This window comes from Epinephelus lanceolatus, chromosome 22, assembly GCF_041903045.1.
Source record: "Epinephelus lanceolatus isolate andai-2023 chromosome 22, ASM4190304v1, whole genome shotgun sequence".
Classification (NCBI taxonomy): domain Eukaryota; kingdom Metazoa; phylum Chordata; class Actinopteri; order Perciformes; family Serranidae; genus Epinephelus; species Epinephelus lanceolatus.
In genome coordinates this window covers 5,467,738-5,483,944 of record NC_135755.1, presented here as the reverse complement: position 1 = coordinate 5,483,944, position 16,207 = coordinate 5,467,738, and the positions used below count along the sequence as shown (strand labels likewise).

General features: G+C 41.0%; 2 protein-coding genes across 3 annotated transcripts in view; both read right to left on the bottom strand.

Moving 5' to 3' along the window:
* LOC144459639 (uncharacterized) overlaps positions 1-14,685 on the bottom strand; it is a 100,903-nt gene extending 86,218 nt beyond the window's left edge. The window contains exon 1 of one of the 2 annotated variants that reach the window (XR_013488471.1): positions 11,526-14,685. Coding sequence is in view for 1 of the 2 variants with exons in the window: in XM_078163976.1 (XP_078020102.1) it covers positions 11,936-12,841 (906 nt within the window). In the remaining variant the exon portion in view is untranslated. Of the gene's footprint in view, positions 1-10,539 lie in introns of those variants that run through there. The other variant, XM_078163976.1, reaches the window with a different exon arrangement.
* On the bottom strand, positions 82-8,283 carry LOC117245872 (uncharacterized). Its single transcript, XM_078163890.1, has 2 exons — positions 8,031-8,283; positions 82-3,019 (listed from the first exon to the last, which is right to left on the bottom strand). Exons 1-2 carry the CDS (start codon positions 8,221-8,223, stop codon positions 1,728-1,730), a joined length of 1,485 nt encoding a protein of 494 aa, XP_078020016.1. The 5' UTR covers positions 8,224-8,283; the 3' UTR covers positions 82-1,727.
* Positions 14,686-16,207: the final 1,522 nt, after the last annotated feature.

The following is a 16,207-nucleotide window of genomic DNA, read 5'->3' as shown; positions in this document are numbered from 1 at the left end:
ACTGTTCCTGGAATTTACAGGCTTTCATAGAAAAACGCAAACAGGAAGATAAATGATTACAATACACCTTCTCAAGAATGATATCCAAAAAACTTGAAGGTTTATTCTTGAGCTTAGAAACAAAAGCTTCAAAACATTTCTCAAAACAATTTTCAGGTGCATTACCGCCACCTACTGGACTGGAGTGTGGAGCAGTAGATTGGCAAAAAACAAAACAAAAACAAAAAATAAAAGACTAAATTCTCTCTGTACCTGCTACTCTTAAATAATTAAACAGAAGCTTATGTTTATTCCTTGATGTCTTTCCAAGTAGATCCTCTAATGTAACACTGTGCCCCTCTTCAGTTAGTCCTCTTATGAACTCCTTTCTTTCTTCTTCACACCTGTTGCAATCTATTCATACATGTTTGACTGTTTCCAGTTTGTTACAGTGTGAACATAGTCCAATATGATGTTTCCCTGTTCTATAGAGAGTAGGGCTGGGTGATATGGACAAAAATTCATATCTCGGTATTTACAGGTTGACTGGTGATACACAATGTATATCTCCATTTTTTTTTCTATTAATGGGCGACATGTTTCCAGCAGCAAGTCAAAGCCACATTTGAGATGCCACAAGCAGTTTTAAAAAAAACAGACTGTGATCAAAATAAAAGGCAGAGACAGGGATTTTTTTTTAATCTGCTTTAAAATATACAGCTGCACAACAGGTAAATGAAAAACTATGTAAAATAAACAGCAGAGCTGTACATGAATGTTTTTGCACACAACACTGGAGCTACAGCAGTTTAAAGGGTGGCAGCACAGGACACTAAACTATAACATGAGTATAAAAATATCAAGTAGATCTCAATCCACTGTAGTTTGGAACAATTAAAAGTCTTTGTGGGAGGAGTTGAAAAATCATTTTCTATCTGTTGGCCTTTCAGATGAATCGAGTGCTGAAAAATGTTTTAAATCTTTTTATTTATTTATTTTATTCATCTTATTTATGCACAGAGCATCAACAGAGAGGCCGAGGGAGGAACGGAGACAGAGACACTTTGTCCTCGTTATATACGTCTTGTATATGAAACGTCTGTGTCACATGTGTGCAACTGAGGTAATTTCATTAAAGTCACAAACTGATGTAGTGTAGCACGTGTAACATACAGACCAATGTCTCACTGTAGACTAATGAACAGACAGATGAAATAGAGGAGCAGCTCTGTGTCTCTCTGACTGCTGATGAAGAACTTGGGCACAGGGCACAGAGCCCCCCCCCCCCCCCCCCCCCCCCACACACACACACACACACACAGACACACAACAGCTGAAAGATTTGTCCCTGAACTAAAGCTCGTGTGACAAATTAAGTTTTACTTCAGCGAGAATCTTGTTTCACTAACTTAATAGTTTCTCTCCTATAGGGATCCTCATGTGTTCCTTCAGACCCCAGACGAACACTCTTTTACAACTCTCAGAACAACTGAACTATTTTTGGGTCATAATAAGTCTCAAACAACATACTAGGACTTACTTATTTTTCAGAAAGTTTTATATTGACTGAAATTCTCTGGTCTCCTTCCAATTGTCATCAGTGTACGGTTTCAGGTTCAATAAAATCTCCCGTCTAATGCCCCTTAGTGTGATTCTAATGAGACTGACTCATTAACAACACACTTGTGTTTTCTGAGTTGTTCTGCCCAAGCGAATCTTTGGTCACAAACACTGCAGCTGTACGTTTTCTATCCTGTGTGGGTTCTCATGTGTGCTTTCAAGGTCCCACTCTGTGTAAAAGATTTCATACAAACACTGCAGTGAAAAGGTTTCTCTCCAGTGTGGGTTCTCATGTGTGCTTTCAAGGTCCCACTCTGTGTAAAAGATTTCATACAAACACTGCAGCAAAAATGTTTCTCACCAGTGTGAGTTTTCATGTGTGCTTTCAAGTTCCCTTTCTGTATAAAAGATTTCTGACAAACTGAACAGCTGAAGCTTTCTCCAGAATGCAATTTCATGTGAATGCGTAAACGTCCACTGCACATAAATGATTTCCTACAAACTGAACAGCTGAAAGGTTTCTCTCCTGTATGGCTTCTCATGTGTACCTTCAATTTTCCTTTGTGGTCAAATCCTTTCCCACACTCAGAGCAGCTCACTGGTTTTATTCCTGTATGCAATGTCATGTGCATCTTCATTGCTCCCCTGTAACCAAATCTTTTCCCACAGTCAGTGCAACTGTATGGTTTTTCTCCTGTGTGGGTGTTCATGTGTTCCTTCAGAGCTGACTTGCATCTAAATGCTTTTTGACACTCGGAGCAGCTAAATGGTTTCTCTCCTGTATGAGTTCTCATGTGTTGCTTCAGAGTATTTGAGAGAGAAAATCTTTTCCCACACACAGAGCAGCTAAATGGTTTCTCTCCTGTATGAGTTCTCATGTGTTCCGTCAGATATCCAGTTCGACCAAATCTTTTCCCACACTCAGAGCAGCTAAATGGTTTTTTACCACCAATCAAGTCACTGACAGGGACTTGATCAGTTTTAAGAGAGTTTAAACCTGACTGAGGTTCTCTGGTCTCTTTGCATTCATCGCTGGCATCAGTCTCAGGTTCAGAAGACTTTCCAGTCTTGTCATCAGACTTAAGTTGTAGATGTGTATCTGGTTCTGGTCCTCCCCAGTCCTCTACTTCAACTTCTATTTCCATATGTTCAGTGTGCCCTTGATGAAGCTGTGAGGACTGAGGTTTCTCTTCATCATCTTCACTCTTCACAGGGACAGGAGTGAAAAGGAAGTTGATGATATCAGCCTCCTCCAGCCCTTGAAGCTGCTCTCCCTCCTGACTGATCCAGAGTTCCTCCTGGTCCTCTTTAATGTGTGGAGGCTCTGGGTCCTCCTGGTCCTCTTTAATGTGTGGAGGCTCTGGGTCCTCCTGGTCCTCTTTCATGTGTGGAGGCTCTGGGTCCTCCTGGTCCACACTGGAGCTCCACTCCTGCTGCTCAGGGGGAACCTCTTCTTTAACCACCAACAGCTGCTGGACGTCTGCAGGAAACAGGAAACACACAGATGTTACAGAGAAATGTTGTCGTTCATTCACATCACAGCTCAAAAACTCCTTACTGAACTTCTACAGATCTCTGAGCATCAAACAGCTTCACAGTGTTCACTCAGCTGTGTCAGAGTGAGTGAGGTTGAGCTAAGCTTTCATTTTCGCAACAATCATTAACATCCATTGAGACTCTTGTCATGTTGGGAGGCTCCAGTGCAGCTCTTCATTTGTTCAGGCTTATGTGAATTATGTGAGAATGACTGTCCATGGGATGCCAGAGTTTGCTGTGAGTCAAGTTTGATTATTAGGTACACCCTGCTGGTACCAGGTTGGACCCCGTTTTTAATTCTTGGTGTCACAGATTCAATAAGGTGCTGGAAACATTCCTCAGAGATGACGGTCCATATTGACATGATGAGATTTGGCTACAGATTTGTCGGCTGCACATCCACGATGAGAATCTCCCTTTCCAGCACATCCCAAAGGTTCTCTATTGGACTGAGATCTGGTGACTGTGGAGGCCATTGGAGTACAGTGAACTCACTGGCTGATGTGTTGATGTATTGTGGTAACATAACTACTTTTATTGGGTAAAAAGTAGTGTAACGCATTACTACTAAAAATATGGTAACGGAACGTAGTTACTTTGTCAGTTGGGCACAACGTTACTTTTCCCAGGGACAGATTTGACGGTGACACTGCCTGTCTGCCTTAGCTGTGCACTAGGCAGGAACTGTGACAGTTGCCATGTCAACAGTACAGACAGGAGCACCAAAATCAAGAATCGTATGGGGAATATGGAAGATACACACGCCTCCTCGGATTATTTTAACAGTTTGTCAACCGAAGACAGGTTAGCTTATTGTAATAAGTTAACAATTAGCAACGGAGTGAGGTTTCCTGACCCGTACTTAATGTCGGGTCAGTGGGTCACTGACCCAACGAAAGAAATGGCCTAAGCTACAGTGGCCGGACATTTTTTTATATCTTGTGGAGAAACCCAGCATTTATACGCATGATGAAAAACTCAAGGCATATAAATCCCTTGATGTGTTTAATTTTGTACTTTGCGGTCATGTCCAAGATATTGAACACCGGGATTTATCTGATGGTTTTTGTGCTCTACGGACCGAAGTACTGCCGAGCCAGCGACAAGGACACAAAACAGTAATGTTAACTAATGTACAAGAGCTGGGCGATTCTGAACAAGTCGACCAACTATATACTGACAGCGAACTGCACTTGTATGGCTGGGTAAGTGTTGTTTAATGTAACGTTAACCTCTCTAGTCAGACCTCAGACATGGGCAACATATGACCCCGGAACCTCAAAGGAAATCAAAACGACCCCGAAAACATCAATAAAATGCAGCATTGTGTTAACAGAAAACAGAACAATCATAACCTGCCTACCTTCCTGGCGCTGTGTGAATGGCAGCCTGTTGCAGCAGCTCCTAGTTTGTGTATTTTAAATTGCTGCTGTGACACTGAAATTTCCCCCTGAGGGGTTAATAAAGTACCCACCATACCATACCAGAAGAGAAAATGAATTAATTTATTCGTGCAGGTCTGTAGCTTACTGCAAAGTATGTGTCTGTTACACAAACACAGTCTCACAGTTACACACGTAATAACAGAACAGAAAATGATTTATTCATGAATATGACACTATATGTTCAAAGATAGTGTGTGTGAACATTAATATTTTCCTCATTCAGTGATGCAGTAGGTCTGGCAAATAGGCTATTAGTAGTAGTAATCTGTCATGTAACAAATTCATGTAGCCTAGTTAACACAAATTAACTCTCACTCTTTAATCTTTATTTTATCACCAAAGTGGTAAATACCAGTGGGAAACTCGGATTTTTTCACATTTAGGAAATGAGATGGGGTTCTACCCAAAGTCAAGCACCATAAAAGTAACGTAAAAGTAACGAGTAATGTAAAAAGTTACTTTTCACAGAGGGTAACTAAGTAAAGTAAGGGATTACTTTTTTTAAGAAGTAACGAGTAACGAGCAAACACTACTTTTTAAAAGTAACTTCCCCAACACTGGTGGTAAAAGTGTTGAGTCATTTCCGGTGTTTTCTGTGAGAACGTCTCTGAGAGACGGCATTCATCCCACTTTGGATGGAGTTGCTCTCTTATCTAGAAACCTGACAAAGTTTATTCATAATTCAAATCCCTGACAACCCAGAGTTGAGATCAGGACTCAGAGTCGCAGTCCTGTATGCTTCTCTGAGCTTCCAGTGCAGTTACCCACCCATAGTTTTATACAAACGGTGTCTGTCCCCCGACCACCTAAATTATCTAAATCTAAAATTAAACAAAGAGGAGTTGTGCATAACAACCTCATAAATATTAAAACCTCTTCTGTGACAGAAAGACAAAACAGGAGAATTAAATGCGGACTGTTAAATATCAGGTCTCTATCGTCTAAAGCAGTGTTAGTAAACGAATTAATATCAGATAATCATATTGATTCACTCAGTCTCACTGAAACCTGGCTGTGTCAAGATGAATATGTTAGTCTAAACCAGGGGTAGGCAACCTGCGGTTCCAGGGCCACATGTGGCTCTTTAGCCCATCTCCAGTGGCTCCCTGTGGCTTTGACAGAAAATTATATGGAAGTGAACAACTTATTTTGTTATTTTAATTTTCATTTATTGTTGTAGGCTCAAAGTGAGTCTTACATTCTTCAACTGTAAAAATGCATAGCCTGTTTTAATAAATACTCAACTAAACTCAACTAAAATCTGCATCATCTGTAGCCTGGCGCCTTTACCTCTAAAAACATCACTAGCGATGGTTACACTATTCTTGAGTCTCCCGAGCTAGGCTAGCTGTGGATTCCAAATCCAAAAAGGGTAAAGACTCAGGGGAAAAGTAGAGAATTGAATAGCGTGTGCACATATTTGTTTGCTTTAATCGACAATGCTAAAAAGTTAAAGTTCCAAAAAAAAAAAAAAAATTAGCCCACTGCAAAGTAGCTATCTTGTGCTAAAACGTATTGATGAAGGCTCATTTAGATTTTAGATGTAAAGTTAGTAATATTGATGGGCTAAATTCAACTTAAAAGACTGTATTACCTTTATTACAGTACGTTGTTTATTATGTTTCGCGGCTCCAGATAGATTTTTTTTAATGTTTGGCCAAAAATGGCTCTTTTGTAGGGCTGGACGATTAATCGAATTTTAATCATGATTTCGATTTTGGCTTCTCACAATCAAAAAAACATTATAATTGAAGAAAAACGATTATATCCCATATCCCACCACCTCCCGCAGACATCAAGAGATAACGGAGGCTGCCACATTTATGCTAGCGAAGGACACGTGCCCCATCAGTACCGTAAGCAACCAAGGATTCAACACACTTGTTAAGACTTTGAACAAGCGTTACGTGTTGCCATCACATAAACATTTCAGCAGAGTTGCACTGCCAACCCGGTATGATAAATGTCGTGCTGAAGTTGCAAAAGATGTCTCCATCATTGAGTATTTTGCCACCACAATGGATCTGTGGTCAAGCCGCACTATGGAGCCATATATATCCTTCACCGTGCATTACATCGATGCAGATTTCAACATGAAGACAAAATGTCTTCAAACAGCATTTTTCCCTGATGACCACACAGGTAGAAACATTGCTGATGGTTTGAAGCAAGCTATGGCTGCATGGGATTTGAAGGAGGAGAACCTTGTGTGCCTAACTACAGACAATGCTTCTAACGTCAAGTGGGCAGCTGAACTCAATGGCTGGATAAGGCTGCAGTGCTTCGGGCACAGACTCCACTTGGCCATAGGTGAGACATTTTTTTTTTCTTTTCTTTTCTTTCCTCCTGATTTGTGTGACGTGTGATGTTATTTATAAAATAATAAATTACAAAGTATCAAACAGTACTACTGTAGCAAAAGTAAGAAAAAAATATATTACTTTGCTAAAAGTATAAGTCACTTAAATTTTTCAAATATACTTAAATGTTGTGGAGTGGAAGTTAAGTAGCAGAAAATGGAAATACTAAAGTACAAGGGCCTAAAATTTCTACTGAAGTACAGTACATACATAGAAACCTCGGAGTAATATTTGATCAAGATTTGTCTTTTAATTCTCATTTAAAACAAACCTCACGGACTGCATTTTTTCATCTGCGTAATATTGCGAAAATTAGGCCTATCCTGACCCGAAAAGATGCAGAAAAATTGTTCCATGCTTTTGTTACCTCTAGGTAGGCAGGATTACTGTAACTCTCTATTATCAGGTAGCTCTAGTAAGTCCTTAAAAACTCTCCAGCTAATTCAGAATGCAGCAGCACATGTACTAACAGGAACTAAGAAACAAGATCATATTTCTCCTGTTTTAGCTTCTCTGCACTGGCTCCCTGTAAAATCCAGAATTGAATTTAAAATCCTACTGTTAACTTATAAAGCTCTAAATGGTCAAGCTCCGTCATATCTTAGAGAGCTCATAGTGCCATATTATCCCACCAGAACACTGCGCTCTGAGAACGCAGGGTTACTCGTGGTCCCTAAAGTCTCCAAAAGCAGATCAGGAGCCAGAGCCTTCAGCTATCAGGCTCCTCTCCTGTGGAATCATCTTCCTGTTACGGTCCGGGAGGCAGACACCGTCTCCACATTTAAGACTAGACTTAAGACTTTCCTCTTTGATAAAGCTTATAGTTAGGGCTGGCTCAGGCTTGCCCTGTACCAGCCCCTAGTTAGGCTGACTTAGGCCTAGTCTGCCGGAGGACCCCCCTATAATACACCGGGCACCTTCTTTCCTTCTCTCTCTCTCTCCCTCTCTCTCGTATTCTATTACTGCATCTTGCTAACTCGGCCATTCTGGATGTCACTAACTCGGCTTCTTCTCCGGAGCCTTTGTGCTCCACTGTCTCTCAGGCACCAGAGAAGTTAACGTGGCTTTAAACGTCGACAGACTGAATATTTATTGAACAAAGCTGCAGTTATATTATTAATAATGAACTTGTAATGTTTAATGAACAAACCTGCTCTGTGTAACCGAAGCTGAGGGTTGAAAACAGCGTCCAGTAGTTTCCGTTGTCGCTCGTTCTCCTCTTTTGATCGACAAAGTTCCTCCTCGTACTCTGCTATCGTTCTTTCAAACAGCCCAAATATCTCTTCAGCAGCCGCAGTTAGTCGCTGCTTCACCAACGATCTCAGCATTTGGACTTTAGACATGTTCACACTTTAAAAACACAACAAAGTCACTCTGCTAACACTTGTTTCTGCGAGACGCCATCTTTGATCAAACAGTGTGAAGTTAGCGGCAGTAAAGAATACATCTTCCGGGTCGGAGGAGTTGCTGAGCTTCAAAATAAAAGTCCAGAGCCGTTTCTCAACATGCGTTCTTGTGCGGACTTGTGACACGTCATCAGTCACAGCCCAAGTACTGTTCTAATTCAAAGTTCACACCTAGCCAAGTTCAGTCCAAATTCCCGGATGTGTTCTCGCCACACCCATTTCACCGGGGGTGCATCGGAGCAGACTTGTGTGGACTTAAGACAGCCAGGTATCCCAGCATGCATTTCACAACAAACCATTGGAAATGGTGAGTGAGGGAAAGGCGCACAATTGTCAGTCGTAATTACCGATATGTGACTGTTGTTTTGTCACAGAACGTAGTGTTTTCATGCGTAGATAAAACGTCAGACCCGTGTTCGATGTTTTAATATAGAGCCGAGTTGAATGTGACTGAGGTCTCGCTAGATGACAGCGGTGTCAGCGCTCATAGATAATAAACGTGTGTATGAGCGCTCAGGCTGGCCCACCGAGAGCAGCCTCTCTTGGGTAGTCCTTTTGAAACTCGTGGCTGATATCTCTGTAGTGGTTAAAAATGACATGTAATTCATTTGGGGAATGTCTAATGGGCAACATTCAGTCTCAGTGTAAGATATATTCTTATGTTATTAAATGTTGTAACATGTTATTGTTCTTTGTATTCTTTTGCTTGTTTATGTGTTTTTACCATTCAGTAATGATTTTAAGAATTTATTGTAATTTATTTATTGTATTTAAAGATTAATTGTCTTTATTGTAGTATTTATTCAACAGCATTTTAAATATTGATTATCTGATATAAATTGTATACCTGATGTCTGAAGTGAATAAATTTTTCCTCTTCACATCTGACCTGTTTGATCCATTTATATTGGTGAGGACAGACTAAATGAGAAACTGCTGTCAGTGTAATCCAGTACAGTTCAACAGCACCACAATCTACAACTCAACACTTCAATAAAATGTCAGACTGAATATTAAACTGCTGTTGTTTTTTCTAGGTGCACCAAGTGAACTGTCAAGTCTCCATAAAAATGTAGACAGAAAGCATAATGATGAGACAAATGCAGTGATGGACAGTAACTAAGTATATTTACTCAAGTAGCTACTGTACTTAAGTACAAATTTGATGTTAGTTACTTTTCAGATAGTTTGTTTTATATGTTGTTTCATATTTACAAGTTGCTGTGTGTTGTTATAGATCAGACTAGTGCACCAGTGACAGGTGTTAAAAATAGTTCTACCATGACAACATTTAAATGCTGCTCACGTGTAGCCTACGTTGATCAATTAATACTCAATACATATTCATGTATATGATGATCACAACACTTGAAATTGGGTCACTCTGCATCATGAGTACTTTGAACTCTTCAGTTGAAGTAGTCCTACATTCTGCTGACAATACCCAGATAATTTTACTCAAGTCAGATTTGGTATGCAGCACTTTGACTTGTGACTGAGTTTTTGTTCTTTGTTGTGATATTCCTGGGTACTTTGTCCACAACTGGACAAACGTATCGAACAGACATGCAAGCATCACATGTCTCATTCTCATCCTCATCCTCCGCTGTCTTTCTGGGATCTGCCTCCTCAGCTGGGCAGCCTCCTCCTCAGCCTGCAGGTACAGCAGTCCTGCTGCAATAACTGCGCCAAGACGCCTTCTCCGATCCGTTATTGATTTTTGATTTCCATCTCGCCAATGCTCACAACTCTCCACAAACTTTCCCCGCACTCGACTTTTGATTATAATCAGAGGCCAGCTGCGGGGAAAAGGTTTTATGAGACATTTTATGAAAATATTTTGGCTATTTATATGTTTTTGTGTGTCAGTTATATATATGTATGTTGAAACGTTAAAAACATATACATATTAATTTCTTACAATGTCTATGAAAAGCCGCAGGGCTGGGCTGTGTTTATATTGTTTTACTCTAAATGCACGTATACAACACAGTACAACAGCCAAGGCGAGCGGAGGTGGTGACATCATCAAGTTCGCTGCTGTTCCAAAAGCAGAAATGACTGTACTCCCGTCCTCATGTTCTTGGGAAGTCCGGACTCTCGCGTGGACTTGCCAAGTCCGAACTTGCCAAGTCCACAAGTCCGAACTGCCGAACTTTAGTATTGAGAAACGGCTCAGAAGTGTTATTGGAATTTACAGGCTTTCATAGAAAAACACAAACAGGAAGATAAATGATTACAATACACCTTCTCAAGAATGATATCCAAAAAACTTGAAGGTTTATTCTTGAACTTAGAAACAAAAGCTTCAAAACATTTCTCAAAACAATTTTCAGGTGCATTACCGCCACCTACTGGACTGGAGTGTGGAGCAGTAGATTGGCAGAAAACAAAACAAAACAATAAAAAGACTAAATTCTCTGTTATTCCTGTTCCACGTAAATAATTAAACAGAAGCTTATGTTTATTCCTTGATGTCTTTCCAAGTAGATCCTCTAATGTAACACTGTGCCTCTCTTCAGTTAGTCCTCTTATGAACTCCTTTCTTTCTTCTTCACACCTGTTGCAATCTATTCATACATGTTTGACTGTTTCCAGTTTGTTACAGTGTGAACACAGTCCAATATGATGCTTCCCTGTTCTATAGAGAGTAGGGCTGGGTGATATGGACAAAAATTCATATCTCTGTATTTACAGGCTGACTGGTGATACACAATGTATATCTCCATTTTTTGTTTCTATTAATGGGCGACATGTTTCCAGCTGCAAGTCAAAGCTACATTTGAGATGCCACATGCAGGGGTTTATTCTTCACTTCAAAACATTTTACAACACAAGGCCAAAATAAGTTGTTTAATAAATCAGTAAACGCTGTGAATGACTGAATTTAAAAGTGTTTGGGAGACTCTTCTCATGTCAAACTATGAGAATTTCCACTCCAGGTAGGATCAGGACAAAAGAAGAACTCTCAACTTACGGTCACACATAATGAAACAGGGAGAACTGTTAATGAAACTTAACTGATGAGGTTTTTTTTCTTGCTCACTAGATATAAAGAACTGTTTCAAGTCATCAGTAAGAACCCCGATTAGAATTCTGAAAGTGAAACAATACTCAACTCTAAATGCTGTTTGCTCACAGCATAAGACTGACACTTACTCTGTGATGTTCTCATTTTAAACATGTTCACAACTGTTGCTCCAGAGTTTCATCACTGCTGTTAGCGACACACTTATGACCTTTGACATGTGACTGCCTGGTGGATCTCAGCAGCTGAAGAGTCCCCCCACTATATGGACTCTCAGGTGTGTTACAGTGAGGCCTATCTGTGTAAAATATTCATTACACACACATCTTGTGTGTGATTTATCCTGGCTTCATATGAGCAGAGGAAATCTTCGCTCATCGCTAAGCTAATGTATACCATGTAAAATGCCATAGGCTGGCGCTAATAACGTTAGCATGTTGTATTTGAAATTCTCTGGTCTCCTTCAAATCATCATCAGTAATTGGTCTCAGGTTCAATAAAATCTCCCTTCTTGTGCCCCTCAGTGTGACTCTAATGAGGCTGTGAAGACCCATGAACAACCAACTTATGTTTTCTGAGTTGCTTAGGCCAAGTGAATCTTTGGTCACAACCACTGAAGCTTTAAGGTTTCTCTCTTGTGTGGATTATCATATGATTATGTAAAGTTCCACTCTGTGCAAAAGATTTCATACAAACATTGCACCTGTATGGTTTCTCTCCAGTGTGAGTTCTCATGTGTGCATTCAAGTTCCCTTTCAGTATAAAAGATTTCTGACAAACTGAACAGCTGAAGCAGCTTTTTCCGGTATGCGATTTCATGTGAATGTGTAAACGTCTAACATTCATAAATGATTTCAGACAAACTGAACAGCTGAAAGGTTTCTTTTCTGTATGACTTCTCATGTGTATCTTCAGTTTTCCTTTGTGGTCAAATCCTTTCCCACACTCAGAGCAGCTCACCGTTTTTTTTCCTGTATGCAATGTCATGTGCATCTTCAATGCTCCCCTTTGACCAAATCTTTTCCCACACTCTGCGCAGCTGTGTGGTTTTTCTCCTGTGTGAGTTCTCATATGTTTCCTCAGATTTTCAACTTGAGAAAATCTTTTCCCACACTCAGAGCAGCTAAATGGTTTCTCTCCTGTGTGAGTTCTCATGTGTTTCTTCAGATGTCCAGTTCGACTGAATCTTTTCCCACACTCAGAGCAGCTATATGGTTTCTCTCCAGTATGCGATCTCATGTGTTTCGTCAGATCTCCCTTGTGACCAAATTTTTTCCCACACTCAGAGCAGCTATATAGTTTTTTTTTACTACCATTCAAACCTCTAACTGGGACTTTATCATTTTTAAGAGAGTTTAAACCTGACTGAGGTTCTCTGGTTTCTGTCCAATCATCACTGTCATCAGTCTCAGGTTCAGAAGACTCTCCAGTCTTGTCATCAGTCTTAGGCTGTAAATGTGTATCTGGATCTGAGTTCCTGGCTGGTTCTGGTCCTCCACAGTCCTCTCCATCAGATTCTGTTTCCATCTGTTCAGTGTGTCTTTGATGAAGCTGTGAGGACTGAGGTTTCTCTTCATCATCTTCACTCTTCACAGGGGCAGGAGAGGATGTGAACTCCTGTTCCTCTTTAATGTGTGGAGGCTCTGGGTCCTCCTGGTCCTCTTTAATGTGTGGAGGCTCTGGGTCCTCCTGGTCCTCTTTACTGTGTGGAGGCTCTGGGTCCTCCTGGTACTCTTTACTGTGTGGAGGCTCTGGGTCCTCCTGCTCCTCTTTAATGTGTGGAGGCTCTGGGTCCTCCTGGTCCTCTTTAATGTGTGGAGGCTCTGGGTCCTCCTGGTCCACACTGGAGCTCCACTCCTGCTGCTCAGGGGGAACCTCTTCTTTAACCACCAACAGCTGCTGGACGTCTGCAGGAAACAGGAAACACACAGATGTTACAGAGAAATGTTGTCGTTCATTCACATCACAGCTCAAAAACTCCTTACTGAACTTCTACAGATCTCTGAGCATCAAACAGCTTCACAGTGTTCACTCAGCTGTGTCAGAGTGAGTGAGGTTGAGCTAAGCTTTCATTTTCGCAGCAATCATTAACATCCATTGAGACTCTTGTCATGTTGGGAGGCTCCAGTGCAGCTCTTCATTTGTTCAGGCTTATGTGAATTATGTGAGAATGACTGTCCATGGGATGCCAGAGTTTGCTGTGAGTCAAGTCTGATTATTAGGTACACCCTGCTGGTACCAGGTTGGACCCCCTTTTAAGTTCTTGGTGTCATAGACTCAACAAGGTGCTGGAAACATTCCTCAGAGATGACGGTCCATATTGACATGATGACATCACACAGTTGCTGCAGATTTGTCGGCTGCACATCCATGATGAGAATCTTCCGTTCCAGCACATCCCAAAGGTGCTCTATTGGACTGAGATCTGGTGACTGTGGAGGCCATTGGAGTACAGTGAACTCACTGTCATGTTTGAGATGATGTGAGCTTTGTGACATGGTGCGTTATCCTGCTGGAAGTAGCCATCAGAAGATGGGTACACTGTGGTCATAAAGGGATGGACACGCTCAGCAACAATACTCAGGTAGGCTGTGGTGTTTAAACCATGCTCAGTTGGTACTAAGAAAATCTCCCCCACACCATTACACCACCAGCAGCAGCCTGAAGCGTTGATACAAGGCAGGATGGATCCATGCTTCCATCTGAATGTGGTTTTTCCAATCTTCTATTGTCCAGTTTTGGTGAGAAAACCCGTGTGAATTGTAGCCTCAGTTTCCTGTTGTTAGCTGACAGGAGTGGCACCTGGTGTGGTCTTCTGCTGCTGTAGCCCATCTGCTTCAAGGTTGGACAAGGTGTTGTTGCTTCAGAGATGGTCTTCTGCACACCTTGGTTGGAACCAGTGGTTACTTGACTTCCTGTTGCCTTTCTATCATCTTGATCCAGTCTGGCCATTCTCCTCTGACCTCTGGCATCAACAAGGCATTTTGGCTCACTGGATATTTTCTCTTTTTGGGACCATCCTGTGTGTGTTTCATCCAGTATAAATCATGTAAAATGAATCTCCAGAATTTCCAGCACAGAGCTTTTATTTTGAAGTGCCGTTTCCTGCTGTAGAGTGAGTGCCTAACGGACAGACAGCACACTACTTCACACACGTGGCCAAACTCCAGTGTGATGCTGAATATATCAAACTTAGTGTAACATGAATTGATGACTAAACCTGAACCTTCGTGGCTGAACCAGGTGGAACCACTGGTCTCATCTGTGCGGACACTTATTAGAACACAACGTATACCGGAAACTATTTCATCAGTTCCTTCTCCTTCACTGATAAAATGGCTGCGCCCATTATTGAACGTCATAAGACGCTAGAAATGTTCTTGTTAACAGGGCATTCTCTGTCGTTTGAACGCGTTATATTTTTACCCGTTAAGACAAACTTTTGACTTATTAACACAGACGTCAAAATAGACGTTTAGAGCATTTCCGCCTTGGAGGAAATACACCCAGGAGGCTAACGACACCAGAGAAACGTCGACAGACTGAATATTTATTGAACAAAGCTGCAGTTATATTATTAATAATGAACTTGTAATGTTTAATGAACAAACCTGCTCTGTGTAACCGAAGCTGAGGGTTGAAAACAGCGTCCAGTAGTTTCCGTTGTCGCTCGTTCTCCTCTTTTGATCGACAAAGTTCCTCCTCGTACTCTGCTATCGTTCTTTCAAACAGCCCAAATATCTCTTCAGCAGCCGCAGTTAGTCGCTGCTTCACCAACGATCTCAGCATTTGGACTTTAGACATGTTTAAAAACACAACAAACACACTCTGCTAACACTTGTTTCTGCGAGACGCCATCTTGTTCACACAATGTGACGTTAGCCACACTAAAGAATACAGCTTCCGGGGCAAATCGGTTGCTGAGCTTCAAAATAAAAGTCCGGAAGTGATACTGAAATTGCAAATAAGGCGCAAAAAGTAGTGTCATCAATATCTCTGGTGCCAGAAATAAAATAAAAAAATCTACAGTCATGAACAGCAGAGGATGACATGTTATAACTTTGATAAACTTCTAACTTTCTACCTGGTACCATCAGTTACTAAAAGCTGCCTCTTATCCAGTGACACACAGATGTCAGCATTTAGCTTTTTGATCAATAGAAATGTCCAAAAAAAACTGGTTGAGATCAGTGCTGTACAACAGAGCCTCGTGACTGGAAAACAAAAGGTATTTAACACGGGCAGCACAGATGATAAACACTGTTATAGAGGAATAAGAAGTACAAATAATATAATGTATGTAGCATTAAGCTTATTATCAGTTTGACAATAATATTTTGTTCTTTAAACATAAAACTGATCAGATGGTTCAGTGCGTGCAGAAAAATTATTAAAGGAATACTTTACCCTCCAAATGATCATTCGTATGTCAGTTACTCAAACCAAAGTACACTGATTTAATAAAAAGAACATCTGTTTATGTTGCAGCCTATACGGTGAATGAGGAATCCAAAAACGGAGAAAAATCCTGATGAATTGAAGTCATAGGGGTCCACGCTTAAGTCTCATTTATCCAGTCATACGCTCAGTACTTCTCAAACAGACAGCACTTTATGACTGGAAGCTGAACTAAATGTGAAACTTATCTACACTGTCCGACGATTCATTTTGAAGCCCGTATTAACAAAGCAAAGCAACTCTTACCAGAGTGTCTTGATTGGGGATCAAATGACACCATGTCACTTTTCAGGAGATCCAGTTTAGTTGCTTTCGATGATTCATAAAGGTCCTGTGTGCATTAAACCCAAGAGGGTAAGGCAAATGACTGGTCACAACATGTCAACCTGAGGACATCACTTAGACCTGAGTCTTCCACCATATTGATTGGTCTGC

Excerpts from the sequence above, each read along its gene's own strand:
- LOC117245872 (XM_078163890.1), bottom strand. The coding sequence starts at position 8,223 with ATGTCTAAAGTCCAAATGCTGAGATCGTTGGTGAAGCAGCGACTAACT. Across the intron at positions 3,020-8,030 it reads GCTTCGGTTACACAGAGCAG|ACGTCCAGCAGCTGTTGGTG; the intron begins GTTTGTTCATTA and ends TGTTTCCTGCAG.